The sequence below is a fragment of the Notothenia rossii genome (assembly GCF_949606895.1).
Source record: "Notothenia rossii genome assembly, chromosome: 7".
Lineage (NCBI taxonomy): Eukaryota > Metazoa > Chordata > Actinopteri > Perciformes > Nototheniidae > Notothenia > Notothenia rossii.
The window spans coordinates 7,092,162-7,108,883 of NC_136905.1; the positions used below are offsets into that span (position 1 = coordinate 7,092,162).

At 40.4% G+C, this 16,722-nt stretch overlaps 2 protein-coding genes across 3 annotated transcripts; one reads left to right on the top strand and one right to left on the bottom strand.

Moving 5' to 3' along the window:
* Positions 1-1,403: 1,403 nt before the first annotated feature.
* pkdc (protein kinase-like domain containing) lies at positions 1,404-6,154 on the bottom strand. 2 transcript variants are annotated; one of them, XM_079691483.1, is made up of 3 exons: positions 5,987-6,154; positions 3,282-3,664; positions 1,404-2,223 (listed from the first exon to the last, which is right to left on the bottom strand). In XM_079691483.1, the coding sequence occupies exons 2-3, from the start codon at positions 3,650-3,652 to the stop codon at positions 1,632-1,634; spliced, it is 963 nt and encodes a 320-aa protein (XP_079547609.1). In that variant the 5' UTR covers positions 3,653-3,664; positions 5,987-6,154; the 3' UTR covers positions 1,404-1,631. The 2 variants fall into 2 exon arrangements, with proteins under 2 accessions (XP_079547609.1, XP_079547608.1); XM_079691482.1 differs by having other exon boundaries at positions 5,978-6,153.
* Positions 6,155-9,534: 3,380 nt separating this feature from the next.
* On the top strand, positions 9,535-15,670 carry LOC307013420 (C-type mannose receptor 2-like; the record flags this gene model as incomplete). The annotated part of the gene is made up of 6 exons (XM_079640817.1): positions 9,535-9,657; positions 9,853-9,888; positions 10,276-10,650; positions 12,425-12,769; positions 13,842-13,936; positions 15,587-15,670. The coding sequence occupies exons 2-6, from the start codon at positions 9,855-9,857 to the stop codon at positions 15,668-15,670; spliced, it is 933 nt and encodes a 310-aa protein (XP_079496943.1). The 5' UTR covers positions 9,535-9,657; positions 9,853-9,854.
* Between the last annotated feature and the right edge of the window lie 1,052 nt (positions 15,671-16,722).

Genomic DNA, 16,722 nt, shown 5'->3' on the forward strand with positions numbered 1-16,722 from the left:
GCAAGCAAGAGACAAACAACAAAATGAGTGCGGGACCGAGCAAAAAGCTAAAAATATACCACTTCCACTTGTCAACCCTCCCGATTTTCGCGGGAGACTCCCGATTTCATTGCCCTCTCCCGGTTTCCTCCCGGGGTCATATTTCTCCCGCATTTCTCCCGATTTCTGACAAAATCAGATTTACACACGACTGTTTCCACTCGGACTTTAATACAGCTACACCATTGTTTGGTTTCCATGGTAACACGTCTCTTTAGTAGCGCGCGCAACTCAAAGTGAAATGCTCCCGATTTCTGAGGTCTAAAGGTTGGCAAGTCAGAATGGCAAAAAGTGCACCACGATTCGATAAAACATTGTTGTTTCTTTTGATGTGAAATATTCTTTATTTAATTAATAAAAAGCAATGTTAATTTTGTTCACAATTTGTTTAGTTAATTTAATTATATGTTTTTTTGAATCAAGTATTCATCTTTATTGTCTTCATTGTTAGTTTCCACATGCCTAAAACAACCTCAAGCTAAATCTAAAAGTTGATGGCTAAATAAGAGCGTTTGAGAAATTTTGAAAGGCATAATAGTCCGAATAGTCGAATAATCGTTTCATTAATCGATTATCAAATTAGTTGTTTGTTGCAGCCTATTTGCCCCATGTATAAATAAAACGTGTTATTCAGCAACCGTTGCAATTTGGGATTTTATTTTTGTTTGGTAGACCTCGGTGAGCTGGTCATTTCAAAAGTAGCTCACCAGACAAAAAAGTGTGGGCACCCCTCAATAAAATGTGCAAAATTGCCTCCAAAAATTAAGTAAAGTAAAACTATAAAGTATAACATGACAATACTCAAGGGGAAGTAAAATAACCTCAAAACTGTACTTAAGTACTTGATTAAATGTACTTAGTTACTTTACACCGCTGGAGGTGGACAAAGTACAAATCCTCTGCAACAACAACAAAGTAAAAGTCCTGCCTTTTTTTATCTTCATATTGTAGAATAAAAAATTGCATCGAGACATTAAAACAATTCATATCATTCAAGCTGATCATTTCGAGCAATAACCTTGTTTTAATCATTAATACCTTTATTATGACATCACTGTATTTGTTGTAATACATTTCTTTTTACATATTTGTTGTTATAAATTGAGTTGAATCCTTTGAATTAAACTTCCTATCTTTTTTCAACATTTGATTCTATTTTATGTTTTTATTTAATGCGTTCTAAATTGTCACAAAACCTGATTTAGATAACGTCATGACTTTACTTTCAATAGGATAATATTTTCAACATCGTAGCCGGACATTTTTTTAAGAGAGAAAAAACCCAATAATATAGGAAAAAACCTAAAGACACTGAAAAAAGGGAAAAAATACAATCTTCGTATAAGACAAGCTAGAACCAGTGCTTACTTGTTTTTTTGTTTTGCTTTATTGAGATGGTACAATGTTTTCCTTTTCAAAAGAATGGCAGTTGAGTGAAGGGACAGAGCATTTTGCACACACTTCAATGTATCCAGAAGCCTTTCAAAAAGCATGCTTAACTGTACACAGGTTTTTTAAGGAACACATTTTTCCATTTACAGATTTTCAGGTAGCCTTCCAGCCACACTCCCACTTCTCCTAAATGTGTTTGGTTACAGCTTCAGTTTTCGGAGCACCTCCTTGGTCAGCTGTTTGCTGTAGCGGTTGATCTTCCAGTGTCCAGGCTTCCATCCCAGCAGAAAGCGATGAAAATCTGTCCAGGCATAATCAAACATCTCCCTCCACTCCGTCTCCAGGGCAGCAAAGTCCACATCTTTTTTCACAGATTGCTTCAGTTCACTAAAATAGTAGTCCAGCAGGCCTGGTACCCTCTTTTCACACTGCTTCTCCTCCATGCAGCTTCCTAAAAAATACACAACGTCCTTCATCCCACAGCCTCCTCCCACATACTGAAAGTCTACCGCCGCCACGTCCCGCCCACCTTCGGAGAAACAGAAGTTGGCTAACTTGGCGTCTCCGTGAACGATCGTCTTGAAGCGACATTCGTTGAGGATCTTGTCGATGTCCCCGGCTGCTGCTTTCAGCTCGGGATGGCCCATGGCCTCCAGCTCGTCGGGCCGGGTCTCCAGGTGCCAGTATGTGCCGACGGGCCACAGACCCTCAGGTTCCACGCCCAGGAAGAGAGCGTGGAAGTGGGCCAGCCAGCTGAGACAAGCCTTTATTTCTCTGTCCTTCACGCTGGTCCTACAGAGAAAACATCCTTATTTATACAGCATGAAACATTTGTATTCTCTCATAATGTCTCACACTTCTCCATGCCGTGGTACAACCTGACAAGCATGTAATAAACAGGATGTTGAAGAGGAATGGTCAAAAACAGAGTGCTCAGAAGAACTGCCAGATGTTGTTTTGGTTTTATTTTGGTTCTTTGAAAATGAATAACGGTTTAAAATGTTAAAATGCCTTGTTAGGGTATTTGCATCTTATTTTATGAGCTGTGAGAAGTATTTGCATGCATACATCATGCACCCAAAACTTGAAAACACTTGGATTCACTGATTGTATTTGGAAATATGAGTTTTCTTTTTAACATCATGAAGAAGAGGTCAGATACCACACATAACGGTGAGTTTTTAGTGCTTATTTGTATCATATTTTAGTCTAATTTGTATTGTTTTTAAGCAATAACTCAATAGGATAAAGGGGTTTTGCATTTCTTCACCTTATAAATATGTCCTGCCAGTGTGAAAAACATTAGCATTTCTAACAGTATATTTCCACCCACGTATAAGATTCATGACGAGCCACCAAAACGCCTGTATTTTTATTTTGTTTGTATTTCATGAAACCTTATTCCTTCCCCTGTGGATTATATGTTCTGAAAAGTAACATGCAATGTGAGCATTTTGACCTATGACCTCAATATTGATTTGTTGAATCCTGGCTGTTTATGTGGATGTATTTATAACGGAAAGTCTTTGAACAAATGTATGTTTTGCTCAACTGCTTCTCATCTAGGAAATAAGAAATGTAAAACATGATGATTCATTAGATATTAAAGTGACTGTTATTTTGTATATATTGATTGTTGTGCTTTTATTTAGGTCATAATGTGTGCATATGTATACATATTTGCACACATATTTTTATATATATATATTTGTTTTTGTACTCGGGATTGTGGGAAACGGTATTTCGATCTCTCTGTATGTACACACAAACTGAAAGGTTGACAATAACGTTGACTTTGATACACATTGCAGAGCTACAGACCGACCAGTATTTCTTACAAAATCTCATACCTCCTCTGATCATACCCGGCCACATCCAGGTCCTCCAGCACGATCAGCATCTCGTCTCCATAGGAACGAGCAGCCAGGCAGGCGGGGGTCCTGCAGCTCTGATTGGTGGAGAAGTTCTGGTACCAGTGAGTCTCCACCTGGTAAGATCTCACTTTACGTGTGTGTGAGCGATCTGTGTTCCAGCCGCCGGGATGCTCCGCCTCCTCTGGAAACTTGACGTGTTTGAGGACCACAGACGGCCAATCAGAGCCCTGCAGCTGCAGCCGCACGATCTCCCCGTAACCGCTCCACAACGTCTGGATCTTTGCCCCCACACACAGGGAGGAGGCCCCGCAGGCCTGCAAGACCAGATCCTGGTGTTCCGGCTTCATCTCCACTCAGAGCTGAAGAGGAAGTACAGTGTGTGTTTAACATCTCTGCTCTTAAAGGTCACCTATTATGCAAAATCCACTTCTTCATGTCTCTTCTACATCAACATGTGTCCCCTCTTCTCCATGTCTCTTCTACATCAATATGTGTCCCCTCTTCTTCATGTCTCTTCTACATCAACATGTGTCCCCTCTTCTCCATGTCTCTTCTACATCAATATGTGTCCCCTCTTCTTCATGTCTCTTCTACATCAACATGTGTCCCCTCTTCTTCATGTCTCTTCTACATCAATATGTGTCCCCTCTTCTTCATGTCTCTTCTACATCAACATGTGTCCCCTCTTCTTCATGTCTCTTCTACATCAACATGTGTCCCCTCTTCTTCATGTCTCTTCTACATCACCATGTGTCCCCTCTTCTTCACGTCTCTTCTACATCAACATGTGTCCCCTCTTCTTCATGTCTCTTCTACATCAACATGTGTCCCCTCTTCTTCATGTCTCTTCTACATCATAATGTGTCCCCTCTTCTTCATGTCTCTTCTACATCATAATGTGTCCCCTCTTCTCCATGTCTCTTCTACATCAACATGTGTCCCCTCTTCTTCACGTCTCTTCTACATCATAATGTGTCCCCTCTTCTCCATGTCTCTTCTAGATCAACATGTGTCCCCTCTTCTTCATCAACATGTGTCCCCTCTTCTTCATGTCTCTTCTACATCACCATGTGTCCCCTCTTCTTCAAGTCTCTTCTACATCAACATGTGTCCCCTCTTCTTCATGTCTTTTCTACATCAACATGTGTCCCCTCTTCTTCATGTCTCTTCTACATCAACATGTGTCCCCTCTTCTTCATGTCTCTTCTACATCAACATGTGTCCTCTCTGTGTAAAGAGACTCTGAAAGTTTTAGGGAAAAAGATTCTCTCTCTTTTTGTCCTGATCCATTTCTATAAAAACCTGTCTGAAAATGAGCTGATCAGATTTTGGCCACTTTATGATGTCATAACGATGTTTTGGCTTGTGTAACCATTAGCCGATCAGCAACCAAGGTAACCCCACCCCACACCATCACCTGAATCTCCTCCTAGAGCACCATTGAGTTCTTTGTAACCCAATGTCTCTCTGAGGGGCGTGGGGAGGGGCTCCTTATTTTCATCTAAAGTAACAGACAGAGAATCAGCACTTTGGAAACAGGGCTGAAACAGAGGGGATTATGGGTAATGCTGCAATGATCTGTTGGGTGTTTCAGCCAATCAGAGACAGGCTCTGTATATATCTGAGACCTGTGATATATTGATGAAAAAGAGTATTATAGGGGACCTTTAACTGGACTTTTCTTCAGACTGTACATTTATTCAAATTCAAATTCAAAGGTTTAATTGTCATATGCAAAAAGCTACAGTGTAGAAATGGCCATGAAATTCTTCTGACCTGAGCTCCTCCAACAATGCAACATATATAATAAAATACAAAAATACAAAATAAAATACAAAAATAGTGCAAGAGGTCTATATACATGTCAATAGAATATGATATGTACAAGAACAGAATATGAAATTGAATAATTGACATTAAGACAAAATTAAATAAGGTTTATTGCGGTGATAACCATTTAGATAACATTTATATTGAATTAGTATGCCATTCTTCACACACTTAATGCTAATAATATCCGACTTTTAAACTATGTTAGCTGTAATTTGGCCCTCCATGGCGTTTATTAACAGATAGTCTGCAGATTTGCATCTTTCACTTATTAGTTCCGTTTCATTTTTATATTGTGAGATGTTATAGCTATTTTCTATTTGCAATTTACAATTCAGAAGTAAATCATGTATTTTTACTCCACTACATGTATTTAATACATTTAGTTACTTCACAGATGTGGATGAATGATGTGAAATCTAATCAAGTGTTAAATCAGACTTTAGTTCCACCTGGAGTAAATCCACAAGCTACCCTGCAGTATACAAAGTCATTCAAACTAGCTGCACCTTTACCAGCTTTGAGAACACTTTCATGATCAATCATTATAAAACATATCATATATATTATTCTGAAATGGACCAATCTGCACAATCACTACTTTTACTGTCGCTACTTTAACTATATTTTGATGTGAATACTTTTCTACTTTTACTTGAGTAACATTTTGAATGCAGGACTTTAACTGTAAAAGAGTATTCCTACACTCTGGTACTTCTACTTTTACTCAAGTACCAGATCTGAGTACTTCTACCACCTCTGCTTCTTCCATCACTGGGAATAGTAATATCACACACATCTGGAGGATTGTTGGTGTCACTGTGTTATAGTGTGTGACTTACCTTACTCACAAATGATCAAGCTTGTTCATCCAAATAAAGCAGACATTATCTCTGTTTCCTTCTCAAACATTCAGTGTAATTGTCTCAGATATAAACCCTGCAGAAAGAGAATGAAACAAGCTTCTCTTTCCCCTCAGCTTCATGTCAGGTAGCAGGAAGTATTTTCTGTGTGACGTTTATAGCAGCAAGCACACAATGAAGTAAGCTTAATGAACACCACTGCCACCTGCTGGACCGGAGTGCATCCACAGCAACACTGTGTGCCTCTCATCCTGAATGTGTCTAAATGAAGTCGGCCTGGACACTTTGGGATCAAAGGGACAGGTGCATGGGATGACAAAAACGGTCAGTGAGTAAATATGGTATTTATTTACATTCTCAGCAAGAGGAGCAGCCAAAGACAATCTGGCAAATCTTAGTCAAATTTGAACACAGTCATGATACTCATTTTTTTATTCAGTTTGACTCGCATTTTCCAAGGATATAGTCTCTGAAGTCCACTGCGAGGGGGACCCAAGTTCCCATCAGCAAAAACACGTGGGTTTGCTATCCTGGCTCCAAAATGGTGGAATGAGCTCCGTATTGAAATCAGGACAGCAGAAAGCTTACACATCTTCAGGCGCAGACTGAAAACTTATCTCTTTCGACTCCACTTCGAGCGATAGAATTACTAACAAAGCACTTATATACTAACACAGCACTTACATACTAACACAGCACTTATATACTAACACAGCACTTACATACTAACAAAGCACTTATATACTAACACAGCACTTACATACTAACAAAGCACTTATATACTAACTAAGCACTTACATACTAACACAGCACTTACATACTAACAAAGCACTTATATACTAACTAAGCACTTACATACTAACAAAGCACTTATATACTAACTAAGCACTTACATACTAACAAAGCACTTATATACTAACTAAGCACTTACATACTAACAAAGCACTTATATACTAACTAAGCACTTACATACTAACAAAGCACTTATATACTAACTAAGCACTTACATACTAACTAAGCACTTATATACTAACTAAGCACTTATATACTAACAAAGCGCTTAGATACTAACAAAGCACTTATATACTAACTAAGCACTTACATACTAACTAAGCACTTATATACTAACTAAGCACTTATATACTAACACAGCACTTACATACTAACAAAGCACTTACATACTAACAAAGCACTTATATACTAACTAAGCACTTAAATACTAACACAGCACTTATATACTAACTAAGCACTTACATACTAACAAAGCACTTATATACTAACTAAGCACTTACATACTAACACAGCACTTACATACTAACAAAGCACTTATATACTAACTAAGCACTTACATACTAACAAAGCACTTATATACTAACTAAGCACTTACATACTAACAAAGCACTTATATACTAACTAAGCACTTACATACTAACTAAGCACTTATATACTAACTAAGCACTTAGATACTAACAAAGCACTTATATACTAACACAGCACTTACATACTAACAAAGCACTTATATACTAACACAGCACTTACATACTAACAAAGCACTTATATACTAACTAAGCACTTACATACTAACTAAGCACTTATATACTAACTAAGCACTTATATACTAACAAAGCACTTATGTTATATACTAATAAAGGACTGGCTTATCTAAAGAAAGTTGAGTAGCACTTGAAATGTTTGGCTCTATGAAACCTGATGTACTTATATGATTCTGTTTTCTTCAAGCTTGTATCTTCTTGGTCGAATGCACTTATTGTAATTCACTTTGGATTAAAGCGTCAGCTAAATGCAATGTAATGTCATGTAATGTTAAACTGCACTGTAACTTTTATTCATGTATTTTTCATTTTAATGTTTAATTTATTATCTTTGCTTTTTAATGACTGATTTTAAATGCCATTTTCTTAATGTCTTTCATTTTTGTAAAGCACTTTGAATTTCCTGGTGTTGAGAGGTGCTATATAAATAAACTTCTCTTGCCTAAGGGATAGACTTCAATAGGTACAGTACGTTTTAACACTTGTAATTTACCCCATGTTAACAAATGTCCTTTGGTGGGAAACAATAAGTGTGGATTTTGACTTTATGGTTAACTTACGTGATGCTAAAAAATAGGGTGTTGCATTGTGTAATAGAAACTTCTGGCGCATATAGTCGAAACACAATGAAACACGGGGAGAGCTGGAGCTTGATGGCAAGCACTGAAGATTTATTTGAAGTTACGAACGGAGAATTGACAAAGACACTTGCTGCAGCCAGAAGTTGACACAGCGGTATCCCAACCAATCCTCAAGGTTTCTACCCCAGAGCCTTGTATTTAGCTGGTGACAAGAGAATAATCAACATTGTGCTTAGATAGATCAGGCAAAGCACTAAGACACCTCTATCAGCTGACGCCAACAGGCAGGAATGAGGAGACAAAACACAAGGTTGCAGGCCTGTGCTCAGCGAGGGCAGTAAAAACGGATTAACTGGGTAAAAGTCAAAGTCAACTTTATTGTCAATCTCAAAATATGTTTGTAAACACAGAAAGATCGAAATACTGTTTCCCAGTCGCGAGGTACAACAGAAAAACACATTAAAATGCATACCGTTGCTACGCTGGAAGGGGGGGGGGGGAGGGAGAGAAGGGAGAGAGGGGAGAGAAGGGAGAGAAGGGAGAGAGGGGAGAGAGGGGAGAGAAGGGAGAGAGGGGAGAGAAGGGAGAGAAGGGAGAGAAGGGAGAAAGGGGAGAGAAGGGAGAGAGGGGAGAGAAGGGAGAGAAGGGAGAAAGGGGAGAGAGGTGAGAGAAGGGAGAGAAGGGAGAGAGGGGAGAGAAGGGAGAGAAGGGAGAAAGGGGAGAGAGGGGAGAGAAGGGAGAGAAGGGAGAGAGGGGAGAGAGGGGAGAGAAGGGAGAGAGGGGAGAGAAGGGAGAGAAGGGAGAGAGGGGAGAGAGGGGAGAGAGGGGAGAGAAGGGAGAAAGGGGAGAGAGGGGAGAGAGGGGAGAGAGGGGAGAGAAGGGAGAGAGGGGAGAGAGGGGAGAGAGGGGAGAGAAGGGAGAGAAGGGAGAGAGGGGAGAGAGGGGAGAGAGGGGAGAGAGGGGAGAGAAGGGAGAGAAGGGAGAGAGGGGAGAGAGGGGAGAGAAGGGAGAGAGGGGAGAGAAGGGAGAGAGGGGAGAGAAGGGAGAGAAGGGAGAGAGGGGATCCTAGGAAATTATTTCCCCAAAACATTGTACTGCATTATGTTGTGGTGAATAATAAATATTACAAGCACCAAAAAAGATTTCCATCCATTTGAGTAAAACATTACCAGGGCTCGTCGGTAAGCCCTATGATCTGTCAAATACAAAAAATGTCAATAGATGTTGTTAGGTTTGTATGTATCTGTACTTTGCCCCTAAACACTATTATAATAAAGTTTTTGCATTGTACACGTTCCAGAGATTGCACGTTTTACATAAGAGGAAGAAACATTTGTATAATGGATATGACACACTGGATGTAAACTCAACCCATGTATGTTCAAACTACATAACCACATAGCCCTGTGATCACAGAGGGGAGAGGGATTCAGAGCTGAAAAAAGAACATAGATATTATTTTTAAGAAGAAAAGACACAAACAATGCAATCAACAATTGACCAGTGAAGACTTAGCATACGTCAGGTAAATCATTTGTTCATCTTTTTATTATTAAATCTCAATATGTTAAAAATAAAACTCTTCATGCTATAATCTTTGGGCATTTGGTCAACTATTCCATGAGCTAATCCCACTTTTACATCTTGAACTTTGTCTGTTAAATTCAGTCTTTTAACAATTGTATTGCAGTATAACTATATCTTGTTTTCTCCGCCTCAGTTATGGATTGGATTCTAAATCCCATTCTACTTTCAGGTAAGTGTAACTCCTTTTACTTTCTCTAAGTGAACAGTCTCTGAGTAAACATTCACTTTCGTTTGACAAACCAATGGGACTTACAAGGATCAATTGTCACAATACTGTAGTTTCTCTCAGCTGCAGAATGTTTTTGATTTTCTATTACACAGTTTCTCTCCTCCAGATATCAAACCAACCAATTAACCAATCGTTAACTCAATCAATTACTACATTAATCAGTTAACAAACCAATCACTAACTTAATCATGCACTAACTAAATCAACCAATCAATCAATTCAAATCATAATTTAAATGGCTCTTAAAATATAAAAGTGTAATCGAATATCATTTGAGTATGTTTATGGTATTTTTCAGTTGAAATCTCCATGACTTCTCTCCCACAGCGCTGTGCTCTCTGTCTTCATGTGTACTCCAACCTGAGTTTGTCTTATTCAAAGAAAAGAAAACCTGGCGTGAGGCTCAGAGTTTCTGCAGAGAGAATTGTCTCGACCTGGCCACCATAGAGGACCTGGGAGATATAGAAACAGTGCTGAGATCTGTTGAGGGCCAGTACGATGACGCCGTGTGGATAGGACTCATGAAAGGGGAGCAGAGGTGGCACTGGTCCATAACTGAAAAAGATTTCTACAAGAAGGGAGAAAGAGAGGATTTCATTTGGGACATCCAAGAAGATACTGGTTTCAACTGTGGAGCCTTCAACAACGGGACACTGTTTGTCAGAGAGTGCATCACCACACAACGTTCAATTTGCTTTGATGGTGAGTGACACTTTTGGCGCGTTTCAACTGCAGCGCGGAGCTCGCTTTAAGCGTGCCGAGCCGTGCGGGGCCCGTTTTTGGTTGCGCTTCCACTTGGCCTAGTTTTGGCCCGATGCTACTTTTTCACCTTTTTTCTGGCCCGACTAAATCGTGGTGCTATTGAGTCCAACAAACAGGGCTGAGTTGGGCTGAGTCGGGCTGAGTTTGCTAAACTAGAGAGAGGATCGCTGGCAAGGGGCCTACAACTGCAACCAGATGAACATATTTGACCGTGATTTAATTGTAATACACGTTTCTAAATGATGCCGAAGTAACAACATACTGATACCGGTTAGTAAAAACCATGAATTAATGCTTTGACAAGTCTGCAGACAGACGGCAGGCGAGAAACCTTTTAAAATGCGTGATCTTCTTATTATACACACATGCATTTCCTCACATTCGGTCTACCTACGCTGTAAAATGTATTATCTCTTCGATTTACACACGGCATCTATTGCACGTCTGTCCGTCCTGGGAGAGGGATCCCTCCTCTGTTGCTCTCCCTGAGGTTTCTCCCATGTTCCCCTTTAAACTGTGGTTTTTTCTCCGGAGGTATTTCATTGTACGATGTGAGGGTCTAAGGACAGAGGGTGTCGTTTTCTCATACTGATATTCTGAACAAACTGCTGTTGTATTTGCTGTAAAGTGTCTTTACTGTAGGCTATTTTTATTATATGTACAGCACTTTGGCTCGACCAAAAATCGTTAAAAAATGTGCTACATAAATAAAACTTGATTTGATTTGTTGTCTAAATGGAGATCGGCTAAGCTAACGCAGTATATGCTCCGACCGTCCACACTCACAACAACGGCCTACAGACATAAATAAAGCAGCAACTGTATTCGCCATGACACAGACAGTCTGTGGTTTGGACTTGTTTAACTTTTGTCTAGTTTCTGAACAGATATGAGGAGCTTGAGTGCAAACAGCTAACGGCTGATGTTGTTTTTTCTGGGGTGCTCACGGGTGCTCATTGAAGATGATGTCACGGCTCCGCCTACACTGCGTTACTATAGTTACTGCCCCAGCTCCTAAACTGTAATGGAAGTGCAGCATTAAAGTGAGCCGGGCCTAATAAGGCCTAACCAAACCGAGCGAGGCCTGCGGAGGAAATCCGCCATTTGATTCTGGAGTCACACACACACACACACACACACACACACACACACACACACACACACACACACACACACACACACACACACACACACACACACACACACACACACACACACACACACACACACACACACACACACACACACACACACACACACACTTTAAAATATGTGCCTCTACTGTGACATGTTTCCATGCTTTTAATTTTTCTCATACTACCTCTTTTCACCCTCTGTCTGAAACCAGAGCCCAGTCTGCTCTGATTGGTTAGCTGGTCGGCTCTGTTCTGATTGCTCAACTGCTTAGAGATGTCCCGCCCCTTAGCCTATAACGTACAATGTGTTGGTGCGCTAGCCAATAGGAGAATGAGTGTTACATAGTGATGTCACTATGTTACAGATGTAAACAAAGGAGTCCAATGGAGGCGTTTCAGGCAGGGGTTTTAGCCTTTGCATTTACATGCACACAAACCAATATAACGCACTACAGTAGAAGGGAAACCCCAAAAAGCCTGTATACACAAGGCGCCTCGAAGGATGAAAACAATCAGCACCAGTCTTTCTAATACACAGAGAGACACAAAAAACGATAAACTTGTGGTTTCCTTCATAGGAGGAAAACAAGGTAGAGATCAGTACGTGCACGTTGCAAATGCTAGGACCTGGATTGCTGCTCGAGACCACTGCAGACAATTCTACACAGACCTGACCAGTGTGAGGAATGATGCAGAGTATCAGATCATCAGGGAAGTAGCCGGGGACCAGCAAGTGTGGGTTGGCCTCTTCAGGGACATCTGGGTGTGGTCGGACCAGACATTATCCTCATTCAGATACTGGAAAACAGGCAAAGCTGTTTATACCCCATCTGACGGAAACTGTGGAGCTTTGATGAAGAGCGTTTCTGGACGATGGGGAGAACGGCTACGCGCAGAAAAACACCCATTCCTCTGTAAATGTGGTGAGTTCTTCAATTTGATTCTTTCATATTCCCTGACTGTGTAGTTAATTTTTTGAGCTCATAATCTAAATTATTTTATTATTTGTGAGAACAGGTCAACATACAGTATATGTCCATTCAACAGTGTGTGTGTGTGTGTGTGTGTGTGTGTGTGTGTGTGTGTGTGTGTGTGTGTGTGTGTGTGTGTGTGTGTGTGTGTGTGTGTGTGTGTGTGTGTGTGTGTGTGTGTGTGTGTGTGTGTGTGTGTGTGTGAGCTTAAAGGTAGAGTAGGTAAGAATGGAGAAACCCGCTCGAGTGCGCTAGAATTTGAAAATACACAACCGAAAAAAATCTGCCCCTTCCTTCAGACTTCCTTACAGAGCCCCTCCTCCAACACACACAAATCCGCACATGACCAATGAGGGCACGAGATAAGTTTGTGCACGAGATGGAAGGCTGACAGGCAGGTGGGCCATCCAATTATCTGCTGCGGGCCGAGACAGATTGGTGGTGCTTTTTACAGCGCCACGGCTTCCACAGATGAAATATTTGTAGGCCTATATATTTATTGCCAAAGCATTTAATTTATTCATTGCTATCGGGATGTTAAGAGCATTCCATGGAATATAACAAGTGTTTCTGAAGTGAATTACCTTTAACTGTATTAAACAGGAATGTTCTGTGAGCTCAGATTTTATTTCTGCTTTTTTAAACTGCAGTATGTGCTCGTGTGTTTCATTGTTGGTGTGTAGGCTACTGCCTGATGATGCTTCATGAAAGGCAGGTTTTCCTATCAATAACATCTCTGAGAAAAGGACACATTTTAGACCCTAAATATCTTGGTTTTTTCTTCTTTTAAGGTCACATGGTTCAGTTGTCATACAGACAAAAACATCTTATTGGTTATTATTTTTCTTGTCTTTTGTATTTATTTCCATTTGATCTTGAGGTAATCCGAAAGCAAGAGAACGTTCTATATGTTGATACTCTGATTTGATAGCAAATCGCTGAATAAAGTTGAGTTTATAAACTACTCTGTCTTTTCCGGTCATGATGGAAATATTGAAACCTTTTGTGTCTCTCATTATATCAGGTCTTACTATGATGCATTTGAAAATGACGATCAGCTCACAGGACGCAGTGCTGGAAGAAAACCTTCCTGCAATGAAGAATGACCTCTTGATTCAAGTGAGTCCAAGGTCCCATTTTAAGTGTTGCGATAAAACACAGATGACATTTTGGATTCAAGCCAAATATGGCCATCTCCCATAAGCTATAGGCATGACAGGGGGGGAGTGAGAGACCAGGAGGAAAAATTGTTATTTAAGAAGAAAAAAAGATTTAAAAAAAAGAAAATCATAATTAAAAAAATTGTTGATTTGAAAATAATATGATACAGTACTATTACCAGGGGTGCACATAACTTGTTTGCCCTGGTTCTCAAAGGAGCACCTGGAGATGTTGCTTGGTGCTCATCCTTAAAATGAAATAAACCGTAGCTTTTGAGGGGGTCTTTATTTGCCAGACACACGGCACTGAACACACGTGCAGAGGTGAACACAAGACAACATTATCACCACCAGTAATCCTACAAGCTGTCATCACTACCCTCCTCCTGACTGTTCTCCTCACTGTCTTCCTCTCTGTCAGACATGGTAGCTGATGATGTAGGCCTGCTTCTTTCTCTCTGGTTGAGTCTGCGATTAGCTGCTTGCATCCACAAGTCAACAGAGCTGGTTTTGGGTCGAAAGTCTCTGTTGTCATCTTAGACAAGTGGATGTAATCAAATAAGTATGTGAACATAACCAATAACCTAATGTAACTTATTTTTATTTTTGTTGTTCGTTCATATCTTATTTTACCTTAACATTTATTTATTTATGCTTTTTTTTTTTATCTCCAGTTTTAAAGGATATTTTTGGTTACTGTCCTATAGTATACATTGAAATTCAAATTGTGCAAAAATTGCGACGGATAAATGAGAAAGAGGGTTAAAGTTCAAGATGTAAGATGTTTGTTCCCAATTGGGTGTATTCTGGATACTAGTGCAGTTGCACTACATACTGAAAGAAAAAAGTATGCAGCCTTATTTTTGCATCCATATGACCTTATTTGGTCGTATCATGTTATTCCGCTCTGCCAATAATAATAATATCAATAATAGATTTATTTCGTTAGCGCTTTTACAGGTGCTCAAAGACGCTTTACAGATATAATGAAAAGAAAAGAACAACAAATAAATATATATGGTTAAAGTTAAAGAAAAGCAATACAGAAACAATCACACATTAAAAGCCAGATTTAAGAGGTGAGTTTTTGTGAGTGTTTTGAAGGTGGTGAGGTCGGTGCAGTCTCTGATGGATTGTGGGAGTGAGTTCCAGAGGGAGGGGGCAGCGACGGAGAAGGCTCTGTCCCCCCAGGTCCGGTGCTTGATGCGGGTGGGGATGGATAGGAGGTTGGCTTCTGATGAGCGGGGCCAGCGGGAAGGGGTGTGGTGGTGCAGCAGGTCTGTGAGTTAGGGGGGGGGGCCTGGTTGTTGAGGGCTTTGTAAGTAATCAGGAGGACTTTGAAGTTGATTATCCATTAAGAAGGATCGTCCAATTCAAGTTGTCCAATTCCTTTATTTTTCAAATGTAATTGAGATTGAAGTACGAAAATTGTACGACGTACATTGGTGTACATTTATGCGACTACCATACTAAGACAATTCAACAATAGATAGGCATGTCAAATTTAAGTTTAAGATTTATTATTATTTCCCTGAATTTCTTGCACATTTTCCTGAAATAAAAAACATATTGTGAGCTATGTTTTTAATTTCTTTATTTTCTATTTCAGATCAAGAAGGAGCTGGCGGAGAAGGGTGTGAATGTTACGGAGTTACAGTGGAAATCTTTTGTAAGAGCTACAAAGCAAAACTAACAATTGTAATATTAACATGTGTCTGAATTATAATCCTGTGATGACTTTCTTGAGATACAGCAACACATCATTATCTTTATGTTGCAGTTATTATTTTTGATATGTGTTTATGCAGTGAATTATTATCTTTCTGGTCTATTCCTGCAACTTCCCTGAATGTGCATTCTCTCTATCCAAGAGGGGGCGTCTCCTCTGGTTGAACACATCAGGTTTTATAGAAGTTAGTGAGAAAATAATCTTCCTATCACTTCATGAACTCGCTATCACTTCCAGCAAACATATTCTTTATACGTTTACGGTCTCTATCGCTAGTTTCAAATCTAAAAATTGTGATTACTTAATAAATATTTAAAACAGTAAACAGTTTACTTATTCCATTTAAGACAATAAGCAGGCCCGCCCCTCCCTACACGCAGATCAAGTGGGGCCTCACATCGCGGAGGGGGCCTCACCTCGCGGAGGGGGCCTCACCTCGCGGAGGGGGCCTCACCTCGCGGAGGGGGCCTCACCCGAAGTGCAAATGCGGCGCACCTTTATGAGCTTATGCGGCGCAACTACTGTAAGCGTGCTCCACTACCAATCCCCCCCCCCACCCCCCGGGTGTTTTTTTTATGCTGAAACATTCAGACTGTTGGAAAAACCCAGAACACCTGGAGAAAACCCATTCATGAAGACTACATGGACTTAGAGGGAAAGGGGGAACAATGGGAATACATTAAATTAATATGGTATGGTATGGGGAAAAAGTGGGTTAGGGGGGTAGGGGGGTAGAGGGTAGGGGGTAGGGGGTAGGGGGGATGTAGATTGGCCATTTAATTCATCCCAGCTATCGTGAGGTGCTCCTGCTCCCTCTTGATCATTTTTGTTTGCTCAGTGGCAAATCTGAGCAATGGTTCCCCTGTCACTGTCCTGTGGGCTCGCAACACAACCCGAGCGGAACAGATCTTTACTGCAGGAGTGTTTGTTGTTGCGATTGGTGGGAGGGGGGTACGCTGCAGATTCTTTTCACTGTTCTTGTGAAGAAGTGGGAGGAGGGTACGCTGCAGATTCTG

Coding starts and splice junctions, on each gene's coding strand:
- pkdc (XM_079691483.1), bottom strand. CDS start 3,652: ATGAAGCCGGAACACCAGGATCTGGTCTTGCAGGCCTGCGGGGCCTCC. Junction 2,224..3,281: donor GCCGGGTATGATCAGAGGAG/GTATGAGATTTT, acceptor TTTTCTCTGTAG/GACCAGCGTGAAGGACAGAG.